The sequence below is a fragment of the Callorhinus ursinus genome, unplaced genomic scaffold (genome assembly GCF_003265705.2).
Source record: "Callorhinus ursinus isolate GAN/ISIS: 27379988/994484 unplaced genomic scaffold, GSC_fseal_2.0 scaffold13, whole genome shotgun sequence".
Lineage (NCBI taxonomy): Eukaryota > Metazoa > Chordata > Mammalia > Carnivora > Otariidae > Callorhinus > Callorhinus ursinus.
Genome location: NW_027397075.1, coordinates 15,087,601 through 15,103,821, shown reverse-complemented (window position 1 = coordinate 15,103,821; position 16,221 = coordinate 15,087,601). Strand labels below are relative to the sequence as shown.

Sequence of the window (16,221 nt, the reverse complement as noted above, 5' to 3'; positions counted from 1 at the left end):
CTGGGGACACACACAGGGGCCTCCAGGGTATCTCCAGGTGAACTGGAGTCAGCCTCCGTGGCTGGTGAATAATCACAGGGAGCCTCAGGGCCGGTGGCCCAGGCGGGGGCCAGCGCGGCTGTGAGGGGAGGGGAGGCAGACTCTGTGTCCACGGCTGCAGCCTTGGCTCCTACACAAGGGGGATCACAGGCCATGGCAGAGCCCATAGCCAGGATGGGGGTCCCCATGCAGGGGGGACACTGGGACTGTCCCTGGGGAGACCATCGGGCCATTGCCCTGTTGCCATGGCTCCTAGCTGCCACTAATCCTCACCCTTCTCGCCAGTGCTGGGCCTGACCTCTGCAGAGTGTACCCAGCTGTCCCCTCACTTGCTCCTCCTGGGGACGCATGCCAGGAGCATGGGCAACAGGGGAGAAGGAAGGTGGACAGGCCACCTCTCTGGGGCCCTTTTTTCTTTCTCATCGCAGCCCTCAGCAGCACCTGGGTGAGACCACCCAGGTGGGGGGCTGCCGAGGCATCCCAGCCTGACGCCAAGCACCCACCCACCCACCCACAGGGCTGCATCTCTGTTGTGCGCCAGGCCCTGACTCGCCCACGGGACCCTGCACCCCCAGGACAATGAGATCGAGGAAGCTGCTTGGGGAACCCCAGAGCTTTTGGGGGCCTCTTGAACTTGGGATCTGGCTGGCAGGAGCTGGATGCAGCCCATGGCTGAGACGTGAGCCACGAGGATACTGGGAAGAGGCTGAAGGGAGGGGTCAGGCAGATGGAGGGTTTTGGGGGGCCTTGGAGGGGTTCTCAGGGGATCTGCCTGGAGAAGCTGCTACTGCAGGCTGGGCAAAGGGAGCCCAGGTATCTCCAGAGAAGGTGGAAAGGCAAAGGGCTTACATGGGGCAGATTCTGGGGAAGGAGCCCAGGACCTGGCCTCTAACTCCGTACCCACCATGGTGCCTGGCCCTGGCCCAGGGACTGTGCAGGGAATAGACTCTGCATGGGGCAAGATGGTTTGAGCTCTAGGAGCCAGGTTTCACAGGACATGGCTTACAGGTGACCCCAAGGGGAGCACAACCTTACCCCAGGGCACTGCCACGGACCTCCATGGGCTGTGACCCAGAGACTCCCTGAGCTCCACGCACATGGAGGACAGAGCTGACCATTCGGGCTGGAGTGGCCCCTGAGTATGTTCTCCAGGTCACGAACCCAGTGGTCTCCACCATGCTTAGACCCCCCCCCCCCCCAAAGCCCTTCCTTTAGTCATTCTCAGCATCAGATCACACCCCTTGCTGGGGCCTGGCCCTAACATTTTGGCCCCTTTCCCACACTGGCCCCATTGATCACCTGAACAGCCACACGAACATGCCAAGTTCACTCCTGCCACAGGGCCTTTGCATCTGCTGTTCCCTCTGTCTGAGTCTGTTCCTCACTCACTAGAGTCAGGCCCCTCCTTACAGAGGCTGTCCCTAGCCTTCCTGTCCCCACCACTGTCTCTTCCTCTGCACCCTGGTTCTTTGCACACGGTATTTATAATGATTTAAAAGCACCCCCATTAAATACCTCTCTTTGCCACTCTGGGAGCTCGTGGGATAGGCCTTGCCTGTTTTGTCCACAGCGACCTCTGCATCATCCAGGGCAGGCTGGGCACCCGGGAATGCCAAGACCGAAACAATTCCAGAGGGTTTGTGCGAAGCTGCTGAGTTTGCAACAGGCCACACACATGTGCTCATGTGGTCCCCTTCCTAGCTGGTGAGCCCCACAGGACATGTAGCCCGGCTCTAGCTCGCCACCCCCGTCCACCCACGGGGCCCCCGCACCGGCCCAGGGGGACATCGGGACCTCAGCTTCGGGGCAGGCTTTGGGCAGGTACTGAGTGGCCAGGACCACATTACCTCCCATGGCCATGGGTTCCCGCAGGACATCAGGAAAGAGCAGCCTCCATGTGGGCAGCTGTGTCTCCATCGGAAGGCCAGCAGGGATCCACAGTGGGCGGACGGGCCTGTGGGGACTGTGGGCGAGGGCTGCAGCCTGTGGGAACGGGTCCCTCTCCCAGGCTCCATGTTTCCTTGGATGGGTGTCTGGCTTTGCATCTACAGGGGTGAGGTCTGTGTGGTCCCCTTAGGGAGCTGAAGGACACAGGAGATAGCCTGGGGTGGCAGAGGGAGGCCACCTCCTGAGCATGGGGTCTGAGTCTGGCTGGGGAGGGGGTACTGTGTGCTCCAGGGAGCAGCCCAGCCTCCCCAAATAGAGCCTGCATGAAAACAGACCCTAGGTGTGAGACCCTGCCTCTGTGTTTTGATCAGGTGACTGTGATCCCTGAGAAGGGGAGACCCTACAGAGTGAAGACAGCATCCTGGGAATCCCCAAACCATTCAGCCAGCTGGGGCCATCTGCTGCCCCTCCATCGTCCTGACCGCCATCTCTGGCCCTGTTCATTCCATCCGTCAGACGTAGGCCTCCAGCGCTTCTCCCGAGGGAGGACCACTTCCCCATCCTTAGACTTTCAGGAGGGCGCTACCAGGGGCCCCTCCTGCCCTGCTGGAGGCAGGACCCTCCAAGCTCAGGTTTGTGGCCAGGGCAGACAGAAGAGGGGTGCCGCTGTTCTAGGAGTGGATGGGGCAAGCGCTGCGGATGAACGTGCGTGGGCTTCGGGGAAGGACTGGGAACAGACCCGCGGGGGGGGGGCGCGGGGAGCCTACTGTCCGCCCCGCCCCGCCCCCCACCCCGCGCTCGCCCCGCCTCCCAGCCGGCGCCCCGAGCCCGAGCCCGGAGAGCCGAGCCGGAGCGAGCGCAGCGCCGGCACTTGGCTCCCGCCGCCGGGTGAGTGCCACGCGCCCCTGCCCTCCGCTCTCGCCGGGGCCCCGCGCAGATCCCGGTTATCCTCTGGGGGGCGGGCGGTGTCTCACTACCCTGCACGAAGCCCCGCGCGGCCCTGGTCCCGGGTCCTGCCGCGCGGCCCCTGCCTGAGGCTCCCCCTGTCCCCCGCGCTTTCCCTGCGTTTCCCCGGGGCTCACCTAACGCCGCCCCGGGGGCCTCCCCTGCCTTCCCGCCGCTCTCCCCGGTCGCTCCAGCCCCTCCCGCTCCCTGGCTTCCCTCACCTTTGCTGGACCCGGTGCACCGGGGTCAGGGCCGAAGCAGCGGGGAGACTGGGACAGCCGCTCTGCCCCCCGCGCCGCCGCGGGGCTTGCCCCAGGCTGGCGGAGAGTGGGAGGCGCGCCTGGGGTGGGTTCGTTAGGAGACTGTGGCTTGGGGGGGTGGGTGTGGGAAGCGGAAGCAGAGGGAACTGGAGGCGCGGGGCGCGCGGGGAAGCAGGTCCGAGGGCGCGTGCGCGCGGGGGCCGGGGCGCGGGCCAACCGAGGTGGGGTCTGCCATGGCGCACCAGGGGGAGGCGGGCGGCGAGCTGTGGGACCGAGGCAGGAAGAGCCGGCCCAACTTCTCGGGGTCCTGGGAAGGGAGCCCCCGCATGTCCAGGGCTTGGCAACAGTGCTCTGGAGTCCTCGTAGTCCTTAGGCAGAAGGGAGCGCACGCCCTGAAAGTTCGCCTGTGCGCTGGCTCCCTACCCCGGGGCCGGGGCGCCCTCGCCTGCCCACCTGCCTGGCACACTGTCCCAGGCCTGCAAGCTGACCTGGGGTCCTGAGGAAGGGCCAGGAGCCCCAGCAGGCCAGAGAGTGAGGCCGTTCTACAGAGAACAGTTTCCTGGGTGGGGGGGGGGAAGGACTGGGGAGCCTCAAGTGGACAGTGGATGGAGGTTGATAGCATCAACACAATGACCCTCCATGGGTTCCTGGTAAAATGACCCAGATTTCCCAGAAAGTGTGCTGGAGGCGGAATATGACCTTGGAAACATCTTGCAGGGCGCGGAATCCCTGCTGGGACTGAGGAGGGGGCTGCACTGGCCAGCCTCCTTTTGCTGCACCGTGCCAGCCGGCGCCCACCTTAGTCTCCCCGCCCCCCGCGGCTCTCCGTGGGGGAGGCAGGCCCCCACCTCACCCAGTGTTTGCCCCTGCCCCACTCAGGTGGGGGGACTCCCAGGTGAAGTGCGGATCCCAGGGGCACTGAGCCCACTCCAGGCTGTCACTGACCCTGGGTGGAGGAGGCAGGCACTCTCCTGCCGGCCTCCTGGGGGGGCCAGTCTGGAAGAGGCTGGGCAGCATGCAGCACTGAGGCCCCATCCCCATCCCCAACCCCAAGCCCCTGGAAGCTTCCGGCGCCCTTCTTGGAGCGCAGGGCAGGCCCCTTTTCGGACACTAGGGAGGAGACGCTGGGCTGTCTGGGGCAGGGGGATGGGAGCCGTTATTTGGCGCCCACTGCGTGGCAGGCACTGCACGCAGCAGCTTGCTCACCTGAGCTTATTTCACGCCATCCGCGACTTTACCTCTGCTGGGGCTCAGAGAAGTGGGCCAGGGTGTGGGGCGGGGTAGGGGGTCTGCTCCCTGGGCTGCGTCAGTGCGGACCTCTGGGTCAGAGAGCCCCGGTGCTGGCCCATGGCTGATTCCACATCTCCCCCCTCCGCTAAACCCCCCACTGGGAGAGAAAGGGCCCCAGGGACAATTTTCCACGAGTGTAATTTCTGTGACTAAGAAGATTGCCGCTTCTAAATAATGGCTCCTGTAGAATTATGTTCCCAGAGGCAGGCGCCACCATAGCGGCCTAATTTTGTTCCCTACCGCTGTGCAGTCTGAGGAACTGGGGGGCTTGGGGAGTTGGCAGAGCGCCTGGAAGCAGATCTCAGAGGAACCCTGAGCAGCCTCTTTAGGGTCAAACTCATGTTCAGCTGCCACATGCCAGGGACCCAGGCCCTGCACCAGAGATGCATCTGAACTGAGTCACCCCTCCCTCCACGGGTGAACTGAACACCTTTGGGGGGCTGCTGCTTCTTCCCCACCCAGCACCCTGGGGTCCCACGCAGAGTGAGCTGACAGTCCCTTCTTGAGTTTTTGTTTGTTTTTTTTTTTCCAAAATGTGAGCAGGGGTCTGGGGCAGAGACGAGCAGGCTGATCTCTACCTGTGGGAGCGAGCCTGTGGCCGGCCCTTGCCTAAAGGTCCCCAGAAGGCCCTCCTTCCAGCTGGGCACCCAGGGAAGGGTGGGCCCCCCAAACCCAGAAACGCCCCTTCCAACTGAGGGACCCCTGGCTTTGTCTGGAAATGCAGTTGTCCCTGGAGATCACATCTTGCCCTGTTTGAGTTACTGTCCCTCACCTCACCTCTGGTCACCATGTCACACTGGGGCGCTCAGCACCAGGAGCAGCAAATCCAGCCCAACACGGGCAGCCTCTCCTTACGCTTCCTGGTGAGCCCCCTCCCGGTGGGGACCCCAGCATGACAGCGTTTCTCCCCGGTGCTTGGCGTCCGGACACCACTGGTTCCTGCTGTCCTATTCCAAGTTCTGCCTGGGTTTCTGCCTGGTCTCCCGCCATTCTGTAGGATTTTCTCAGCATCCTTGATGTTCTGTGGGTGGACCCTGACGCTGTTTTATCTGTGCTCGTCCCTGGGGCCGCTCTGTGTTCTCCAGCAGCATCCAGCACCCGCCGCCGCCTATACCCCCTCGTCAGCCTGCCGTGCTCCCAGGGGGTCCCCTCAGCCCCACTCCCATTCCCCGATTCTCTCTTCAGCCACATCCAGACCTGAGCGGATTCTGACTTTTGTGGATTTTTTTTTTTTTAAGTCCAAATGATTTTTCACACCCAAGAGTTGTAACTTTCAAAAATATACACTTGTTCATTTTACTTCTTAGACAGGAGCCAAATTTGTTTCATAATATTTTTATCCCTGCCTTATTGAGGATCCTACACATATTTATTTAAATAGATCTTAAACATACTTGTAGACTCCTATTACTTTTATTCCGTTGGAAATAAATCCACTGACCCATCTCCCCACCGTTGATTTTCTGGGGCACACGTCCTAGTGGCGGTTAGCCGAGTGAACTTGGCGGTTCGAGCGTGTCTTCCCAGCGGAAGCTGAGGGTTTCTTTCTGATATGGTCACTGTGCTTTATTCTGGGTTCCCCGGCTTGTCTTGCCAGCCTGGGGGCATGCCCTGCTCTGATGGGAACCAGGGGCACTGCGGGCCAGCCTGGCAGGGCTCTGGGGTGGGGGGTCTCTGGCCCTGAGTGGCCTTGGCTGGGGCCCCCAGGGGAGCTGGGGCTCCCTGCTGGCCCCCACCCCCTGTACAATGTGGCCCACTGGGGCGGCAGGCACCTGTGCCCTCTCCCCTCTCCCCCCGTCAAAGGAGATGCTTGTCTTCTCTTGAGCATCATCGTTTTTATGAACCTCCTCAGACATACAGAGAAGTACAAAAACTGTCTAAGGAGACATGTGTGCCCATGACCTTGAACCAAGGATGTTAACATTTTCTGCTCTTTCTCTACAAAACCCCATGCACACCCCATCCCAGTGTCCGGCTCCCACTCACACACAAGCACTTCCTCCTGGTCAGTGGCACGGGCTGGGGTTATGCCGTGGGTTCTGTGTGTTCGCTGGCTTATGGCATGTGTGGAGGACCTCGTCTGCCCGTCCCCGCTCCACGCCCTCTGCCTGGGCCTTAAGAGATGCACCCGTCCATGGCTGTGGAGGTGCACGCCTGGAGTGCATCCCTCGCCCCTCTGATGACGGCCCCCGAAGGTTTCCCACATCATCTCCTTGGCCCAGAGACATCCTGCCACAGCGGCAGCACTGGGGAAACCGACTCCTCTGGCCAGTCTGTGGGCTCTGTGGGGGCTCTCGAGGGGACGGCGTTGCTGAGAGCCTGGTGGACGCTGGCAGAGCCTCTGCAGCCTGAGGTCTGGCTCCTCGGTCGTGCGGAAGGCCTGGCACCGTCCCGATGGCTGCAGGAGGTCACCCAGGAACGCGGGGCTCGGCAGGTGTAACTGTACCTCCAGCTGGCATTGGCTGGGCGTGAGGGGTTTGGCGCGCCCGGCTGCTGTCCCGGCCTTCCTGTCCCTGCACCCGTCCTGCACCATCCTCCATCCCTGCTGGCGAGACAGGGTGGAGAGGCCACCCCCAGGCCCCCCGAGGCCCAAGCAGACGAGGGAGGCGGAGGCCGCGCGGTGGGCTGTCCTGGGGCAGACGGGGCTGTGGGGACGGCCAGGTCTCTGGAAGCCGTCGGGGTCCCAACAGATGACACAGCGCTGTCCCTCTGCTCCTTCCTCTCTGGGCTGGTTTTCCAAACAATTTGCTTAATGTGACTCCCGGCCGAGCTGGACATGAGTAATACTGTTTACCCACCGTGGGGCAATCCCGTGCCTCCGGGCAGGCGGGGCCCCGGGGAGGAAGCACCGTGGCCCGTTAATCGCTCTGCCGCCCTCCCTTCTCTCTGCAGAGAGGACGCGTCGTGCTCGCACTCGCCCTGCCCGGCCCACAGTGGCCGCGATGGAGCCTCTGTTCCCGGCCCCCACGCTAGCCAGCTGGAACACGTCCTCAGTGGCCGCCGGCACAGGCGGTGGGAACGGGACGCTGGCAGGGCTGGCGCCCTCACCGGGGGCCCGAGCGGTGGTGGTGCCCGTGCTGTACCTGCTGGTGTGCGCGGTGGGGCTGGGTGGCAATGCCCTGGTCATCTACGTGGTGCTGCGCCACGCCAAGATGAAAACGGTCACCAACATCTACATCCTCAACCTGGCCGTGGCCGACGTGCTGCTCATGCTGGGGCTGCCCTTCCTGGCCACGCAGAACGCCGTCTCCTATTGGCCCTTCGGCCCCGTCCTGTGCCGCCTGGTCATGACGCTGGACGGCATCAACCAGTTCACCAGCATCTTCTGCCTGACCGTCATGAGTGTGGACCGCTACCTGGCCGTCGTGCACCCCATCCGCTCCACCCACTGGCGCCGCCCCAGGGTGGCCAAGCTGGCCAGTGCCGCGGTCTGGGCCTTCTCACTGCTCATGTCCCTGCCGCTGGTGGTCTTTGCAGACATCCAGGAGGGCTGGAACACCTGCAACCTCAGCTGGCCGGAGCCCGTGGGCCTGTGGGGCGCCGTGTTCATCATCTACACGTCTGTGCTGGGCTTCTTTGGGCCGCTGCTGGTCATCTGTCTGTGCTACCTGCTCATCGTGGTCAAGGTGAAGGCATCGGGCGTGCGGGTGGGTGCCACGCGGCGGCGCTCAGAGCGCAAGGTGACCCGCATGGTGGTGGTGGTGGTGGTGGTGTTCGTGGGCTGCTGGCTGCCCTTCTTCATCGTCAACATCGTCAACCTGGCCTTTGTCCTGCCCGAGGAGCCGGCCTCCGCCGGTGCCTACTTCTTCGTGGTCATCCTGTCCTATGCCAACAGCTGTGCCAACCCCGTGCTCTACGGCTTCCTCTCCGACAACTTCCGTCAGAGCTTCCGGAAGGTTCTGTGCCTCCGCAAGGGCTACGGTGCCGAGGACGCAGATGCCACGGAGCCACAGCCCGACAAGAGCAGCCGGCCGCAGGAGGCCACGCTGCCCGTGCGCAGCCCCGAGGCCAACGGGCTCATGCAGACCAGCCGGCTGTGAGGGCTGCAGGCGTGGGGGGCTCCCGGTGGCGTCTGGATCCCCTGCCAGGTGGAGCCTCCCCCCAACATTCCGGCGCCTGCTGAGGTGCCCCCTGCAATGGCCGGGATGCTCCACACGGTGTGAGGACCAGCGGTCCTGGGCAAGGCCATGGGTGGTCCTGCAGTGAGGCTCAGGGATGCGAGGGAGTGGGTGGGAGAGGCTGGGTGTCCCGGGCAGTGCTCGGGGCATCTTGACCTTCTTATCCTGCCCCTGGCCTGTGCCAGCCTGCCAGGCCAGGGAGTGACCACCGGTGTGAGCTGGGGACTGCTTGCCTCCGCCCTCCGGCCCCCCGTGCCTCCTCACATCAACCCTGCATCACCTGGCCGAGTCAAGTGTGAGTCTGTGAAATTAAAGACACCTGGATGCACTGGGCTCCCCAGCACCTGCAACTGTTGACTCTGGGGGGTGGCAGATAAAGGGGGCACAGCGGTGCACAGCCCGCAGACCAGCAAGGGCAGGCTGGGACCCCAGAGGGGACGTGTGGGACTGCAGAGCTCCGTTGCCGTGGAGGCTCCCCCCGCGGCCTGCTGCCCACAGTCACGTTGGTTGCCTGCTGCCCCACCCCCTGCCCCTGGCTGCCCACAGTCACGGTTGGCTCCATGGTGGGAGGGGGTTGGGGGAGCAGCTAGCAAGGTGGCTGAATTGGGGGTGCAGAGTCGGACCTCCGGGCTCCTGGGTCCCTAGAGTGCGGGGAGGCCGTCCCGGGGAGGGGCGGGCACCCACAGCCATCTGCTTTGTCGGGGGCTCTGGCCTGAGAGGGCGGGGAACAAGAGCAGACGAGGAGGCCTGCCACGGTAGCGGCGGCGGGGAGCGGCGCCCAACACAAGCAGCAGTCACTCGGAGGGAGCACTGTGTGGGTGGAAATGCCAGCAAATGCCAGCAAATGCCGGGCCCCTGAGGAATTCTGCGGTGCCCAGACCAGAGTGGTCTCGGCCACGCCCAGGAGCACCACCCCTCCCACCGCCCCTGGCCCGAGACTTGCTGGGGTCCCATGTGCCTTGGGCCTCTGTCCAAGGCTGGAAGGAGAAGGACCAGAATGTGGGGGCTCACTCGGCCTCTGTGCCCCTCCCCCCCTCGTCTAGACAGCCCTGCCTGGGGCCACCCCGGCTCACGCTCTGTGGGTCTGCCTGGAGCAGGACCTCCAACCCGCAGCAAGGGACAGGGAGCAGGTGCATGCCAGGCAGGGGAAAGGCCTGGTCAGCACAGCCTGGGCCTGCACCGACCCTGGACAGAGGCCAAGGCCTGGAAACATGAGAGCGTAACGAGGGCGCTTGTGTTTGACAACCTGATCTCCTGAATAAATTAGAGAATAAATGTTTGACTCTCTCCCAAAGCAAATATTGTCCCTGGAGCCGATCGAAGCTGGTGCAGATCAGGGCTCGTGGGTCACAGGAGGCTGGGATGGGGGTGGGCAAGCGCCCGCTGGACGTGGGAGCCGGGACACTCAGGTGATAATAGCGACAGTGCAAACAAGCAGGGTCTAAAGAAGGGCCAGGCATTTCGGTGCAGCCAGGTGGGCTTTCTGGGAGGTGGCAACAGGATGTGACCTCAAAGGATGCAGGGGGGCATCTGATCCTTCTGGGCCCCTGGGCGTGGGCAGCAGGAAGCTTGTTAGGGGCCCCTGTCCCTGGGTGTGTGGGGGCTGGCTGTCTACACTGCTGAGTTCCTGGGGGCTTGGGCGGCTCCCCCACACCTGGGGCCACGAAACCTAGCTGGTGACCAGACCCACCCCTTCCCCCACCCAGGGGCCAGCATCCCAGGGAGGGAAGGTGCCCTGGGAGAAACTGAGGCCCATTCAGCCTGCTGCTTAGGGCTGGCATTGGGATGCAAAGTGAACCCACTCAGAATGACTTTGGGGAGTGAGCAGATGGCTCGGAAATCTCTGCCCAAATCAATTTCTCCCAATTGATTTGACATTGTGAGCTGCCTCGCCAGGGCCACGCCAGGCCAGAGTGCCTGCGCTCACATGTGTGTGCACCTGCGCTTGTGCTACAGACATCCGCAGAGGCCTGGCTGGATCCTGCCATGCAGGGTGTGAGCATGTGCGTGCATATGTGAGCGTGTGTGCACGTGTGTGAGCGTGCGTGTGTGTGAGCGTGCATGTGCATGTGTGCACGTGTGTGAGCATACGTGTGTGAGCGTCCATGTGAGTGTGCATGTGTGTATGCACGGGCGTGTGTCTGAGTGTGTGTGCTGAGCATGTGTGCATGGGATGTCCCTGGAGATCCCAGTCAGCCCTGGGACCCTGGCTCTGGGTAGTTGCTGGGAACTAGGCTTGGCCAGTGTGGACAGCCCCCAAAGCCTTGGGTGAGAGTGGGGCCCTGAACAGGAGGCAAGAGGACCCAGACACCCCCAAAAGTCTGTGGGGGGACAGGAGCTGGGGGTGGGTTCAGGAGGCCAGGGGACACAGCCTTCCCACACCTGGCACAGGCTGGGGACAGTTGCAGGGGTCACAGGGCCGCCACGCTGCGGGAAGCCCTGAGTCCCCAGGCCCCGAGCTGAGGGGGGGAGCGGCACAGAGCAAATAAGCTCTAGCGGGGGTGACCTGCTTTATGGGCTCTCTCTCCGCATCGATGCGTTTTATTGGCCGCCGGGCTCCAGTGGCTCCCAGAGTGACCTTGCTCAGGAAATCCGGCCTGCAGGGGCAGGGTGAGGCTGCCTCCGGGCTGGGAGGGCAGAGGCAGGAGGGGTCTGTTTGCCTGGCAGGGCGGGGCAGGGGGTGGGAGGGGTATCCCCACAGTGAGGGAAACCGAGGCTGGCCACCATGGCCCCGGCTGACAACACCTCCTCCCAGGCCCGTCCCTAGCAGCAGGATCGATGTAGGGGTGCCCTGGGTGGGGCCAGGAAGGGCCCAACCCCCTCAGGTGTCCTGAGGCAGGAGAATGGGCAGAGCACGGATAGACACCAAGGAGGACTTCCCACAGGAACCTGGGGGTGGGGGCAGAGAGCTGTGATGTGCTTTGGGAGTGTCAGGGAGACGGATGTTGAGAATTGGGTCTTCAGTGGTCACTTCTCAGGGCATCTGCATACCACGGATATCATACCTGAGACCCTCTCTCTCACCCTGGCCGGCGGGGGGAGGTCCCCATCCTGGGCACTTCCACCTCCCCTCCCTGCAGCCAAGCACACTGTCCTGTCCTGTCCAGGTTGGCTGGTGCCATCCGGGCCCCGTCACACTGTCCTGTCCAAGTTCAACAACCCCGCTGTGTCTTCTCTCTTCCCTAACGTTGCCCGGGCCCAGCCTGTCCATGGGAAACAGGCAGCCCACTCCGCTAGGTAGTTTGAGAAGGCTTTAATAAACCGACCTTCTGCAGGGGTGGACAGTGAAGTGCCCTGGACCTGACCCCCTCTCCTCCATGCCTCCTGTACCCTGCTGGGCTCCCCATTGCCACAGTCTGGGTGGTTGCGATGTGGTCCATAAGGGGTGAGGATAAAGCTGGGGAGTGGCCGTGGGGGAACGGGAGATGCCCAGCACCCCCTACCCACATCCGTGTTCTGGGGGTCCATCGGGCCTGGGTTGGACAGGATGCCGGGAGCTGCCCTGGGTTACCCTCCAGAGCCTTCAATCCCTGCCCACGGGGTACCCAGCCTATGCTACTGGGTCTTCTCCCTCCCTCCTAACTCAGCACCCAGCAGTCATACCGAGGGATCCCTGGAGGCAGGCAGGGGTCTGCCCCATGGCCGGTGGCACAGTGGGATAGGGGACGGGGGTCACAGGAGAGAGGCTGCTATTCCCTGGGGCCTCCCGCTTCTGACACCTTGCTGTGGCCTCCCGTCCCTCTGGACGGAGGATCTGTCCACATGTCCTCTGGGGCCACCCTGCTGGGGCCCGACCAAGCTGCGGTGTCCGCCTGGGTCCCCTGAGGGGCGCAGATGATGGTGGTGACCAGGCAGCTTGCAAAGGAACGCGTGTGGACGCAGCCTGCCCAGGGCCAGGATGGTCCTCACTCCTTCCCACACTGAGGAGTCGTCCCCCGCCTCCAGTCTCACGTGTCCATGTGTCTTGTGTTTGGGTTTCAGGCTTGATATTTGCTATTTTTAGACTCAGTCGCTCGGCTACTTGGGAAATGCTTCCATTTTGGTCCTTAGATCGAGAAGTCTTTCCCCATCCACAGACTCGCAAAATATTTTCACATATTTTTAACTGTGGTAAAATACACCGTCTTTAGGTGCACAGCTCATTCCCGCTGTTGTGGGACCACGACCACTGTCCGTCCACAGAGCTTTTCCACCTTCCCAAACTGAAGCTCTGTCCCCATGAATCGCTGACTCCCCACCCACACCCGCCCCAGGTGACCTCCATCCACCTTCTGTCTCCAGGGATCTGACAGCTCGAGGGGCCTCGAGAAGCGGAATCCCGCCCTATTTGTCTTCCTGCCACAGGCTTATCTCCCCGAGCGCGATGCCCTCCGGGCCCACCCCTGTGGCCCACCCCTGTTGGTCTGTCTTGAGTAACATTCCATTGTGTGGATGGATCACGTTTTTCCGTGCCTCCCCTGTTTTGGCCGTTGTGGATCATGCCCCCGTGGAGAGGGTGTGTCCCACTTGTGTTCAGTGGCTGTCTTGCTGGTGACACTTTTACTCCACTGGAATGTGCGTTAGCACGTGGGATGCACGTCACGTGGAGGTGTCACAGCCTCCTGCCTCGTGGACACCCCGGCCACTCTCGTCCTCGGGGTGTCCTCGGTCTCTGCCACAGTGTTCACTACTGTATCTTCAGGCTCTGCTCCAGTGTCTCCTAGGCTGGGTCAGAATGTTCTAGAATCCTGTCTATTCACTTTTCCAGGTTGTGTCCAGCGTTAGTCTACAAAACTAAAACAGTGGGTTTTGTTCACAAACATTCATAATAGCACAGTCCATGACAGCCCACCAATGCTGGCACGGACACGCCGTGGTCCATCCACACAGCAGGATGGTGGGGGGTGGTCAGCCACCAAGGGGAATGAAGCCCTGACACGTGCTACAGCGTGGCCCCAGCCGGAGAACATGACGCTCAGAGACAGGAGCCACGTGCAAAGAGCCACGTGGCGTGGGATTCCGTTTCTAGGAAAGGCCCAGAAGAGGCAGATCCAGGGACACAATGCAGATCAGGGGTTGCCGGGAGAGGGGCTGGGGTCTCTCTAGGGGGAGAGAAAGTTCCGGAACTGCACGGAGGTGGTGGTTGCACTGCACTGTGAATGTGCTAAATGTGCCAGTTAACTGTTCACTTTAAAATGGTCAATTTTATGTTATATGAATTTCACCTAGATTTTTTAAAGAGATGTTTCACTGGAATCCACTGAACTGACAGACTTCTACAGGTAACTGGCTCCAGACAGGAGCCCCCTCAGGGGCACGTGGCTGGTGCCTCATACTTGCTGCTCCTGTCGGCTCGTTCTCTCTCTGGCTGCCCCGGCGATCAGGGCAGCCCGCGGCCTCCTACCTGGGCACTCAGCTGCACCTCTCGGCCTGGTCACTTTGCAGATGGTGACTCGACCCTGGGTCTCAGTTGTTCCTTTTTTTAAAATAAATGAACCTGGAGGGTGTGTTTTTGGGGGAGATGTTGACATCTTGTCCTGGACCCACCGGCAGTGTCCACTGGCTGCCCCCTTGCTGAGGGCCCTGAGCATGTCCCCCCATACCACCCCTGGTTCTCAGAGCACATTCTGGCCTCAGCACCTGCCTATCAGATGCTGTTCTTGGCCCAACCCACCCTGGCCTCCTGGGTCAGCACCTGGCAGGAGGGCCCATCCCCAGAGGCCCTGCAGCGCTGTCCCAGCACGGCCCTGTCTGGGCTCCGTCAATAGCTGGATTCACACTGTAAGGTTAGAAGGAGTGGCCACTGGGTCAGCAGACCACCCTGGACCCGGGCCTCTTGGACTCGGCTGCTCTGGGGGCCCAACCGAGGCTCTCGTCACCCACCTGCTGCTGGCTGTGGAGTTGAGGCCACATGGCAAGCCGGGAAGAGAGAGGCTGCCCTCTGGCCCATCTGGCCTGCTGGGCCCAGGGGTCCCGCCTGCAGGAGGGAGGGTGGAGGGAGGCCAACTCCTTCCAGGCTTCTCACAGCCGCCCCTTCCCTGTATGGGCAGCTTGGTCCCTGCCGCTGAGCCCTCTCTGCCCCCCACCCCCACCCAGCACTCTGAGGCTGCTCCTGAGCTCCCTGCCTGTTACTGCCGCCCTGGCTGTGTCCAGCTGTCGCAGCCGTAAAAGGGCACAGTGCAGTCTGAGAGCCCGCCCAGCTTGGCATCACTGGTCAGGGGACCCAGGGCCGCTGCTTCCCATAGTCCTCTCTGCCCCCGTCCTGCATGTAATTGGGCCACAGCTTCACCAGCCTGGCCCCCCACCCCGTGTCCTGGGCTGCCGCCTGCCATGGAAGCCAGCAGGGCCTGCTTGGGCTGGTGTGTTCCTAGGGGACAGGGGTCCCTGCTGAGCCCCCCGATGCTCTGCATCCTGGGGTGCAGATCCCTGCTGGTGCCGACCTCCTAGTCAATGACTTCCTCAGGTCAGGGCCCTGTTTGGTGTGAACATGGACCTGGCGTGGGGGGCCTGGGCTGGCACTTTGGAGTGACAGGAACCCACGCGCATGGGTCTCAGCTTCCTCATGGGACACCCCACTGGCTGGGATGGGCTGTGGGACCTGCAGGTGTGAGGGTCTCATACCTAGGGCCCCATGACCCACGCAGAGCAGGACCCAGACTACCCGTGGGGCGTGCCCACTTCTCAAGAGACTTCAGGACCTGGCCACAGGGTGGGCTGCTAGCAGGGGTCTATACCCCAGGCCTTGTATGGACAACAAAGGGGGTCCCAGCAGCCCCTCCCAGTGAGGCCCCCTTCCTCTGTCCAGGGCCGTACTTGGTGGGGATAGCCCAGCCCGTGGAGGGCCAGCTCCCTGCACCATACACACTTGGGGGTTCTATACACCCTTGCTGGGGCCTCGGTTTCTACACCTGTCAAGGGTATGGCCCTCTGTCTTGGGACAAGAGGAGCTCCTGTCTGTGTGTCTGGGACAATGGTCCCTCATGACCCCCCTTCCCCAGGTTCAGCACCACTTTCCCAGGGGTCTGCCAGGACCGGGTATGTATGGGGAATTTATCTCAGGCTGGCCTGGGTGCTCTTGGGGGGCCCCCAGGGTGGAGAGGACTGAGGGAACCCCACATCTGGCGCTGATAGCACCCATGAGGCCCCCGGCCAGGCCTGTAGGGGGCTGCTCCCTGTGCACCCACAGGGGAGAGGGCTCTGGGGCTTCCGGCAGCCACCTCTGCCTCCTCCCGCACCCTGGCCGGCGGCCTCTGGACCATCCTTCTGGAAGGCTCCAACATCTCCTGCCCAGTGCAGCCTGCCTGCCGCTCTAGCTGCCTCTCACCGCAGCCTGGGACCTCATCCAGCTCGTGGGGCTCACCGAGACCAGACAAGCTGCTCTTGCCACGGCCTCCGTGGCCTCATTGCCCCAAGATCCTTGCTCAGGAGGGAGCAGCTGCAGGAGGAGATGCAGGGGAGGCCCAGGGAGGGGGCGGTAGTGATGGGGCCCCAGGAGGGGCTGGGCAGAAGGCCCAGGCCAGGGTGCACAAGCCAGGAAAGGAACAGACTCACAGTGGCCCTGGGGGGTGGATGGAGCCCTGCTGTGGAGTGAATGTGGCCACCCTCCAGCTACACCCCTGCCTGCAAGGGGGAGGCGTGAAGCCTGCGAGAGGCTCCGTCTCCGCCACATCTAAGTACGTGGTGACACTGGGGTGTCTGGGGCT

At 62.8% G+C, this 16,221-nt stretch overlaps 1 protein-coding gene across 1 annotated transcript; it reads left to right on the top strand.

The window, feature by feature from the left end:
* Positions 1 to 2,773: 2,773 nt before the first annotated feature.
* On the top strand, positions 2,774 to 9,763 carry SSTR5 (somatostatin receptor 5). The gene is made up of 2 exons (XM_025877431.2): positions 2,774 to 2,814; positions 7,314 to 9,763. Exon 2 carries the CDS (start codon positions 7,364 to 7,366, stop codon positions 8,459 to 8,461), a length of 1,098 nt encoding a protein of 365 aa, XP_025733216.1. The 5' UTR covers positions 2,774 to 2,814; positions 7,314 to 7,363; the 3' UTR covers positions 8,462 to 9,763.
* The last annotated feature ends 6,458 nt before the right edge of the window (positions 9,764 to 16,221 follow it).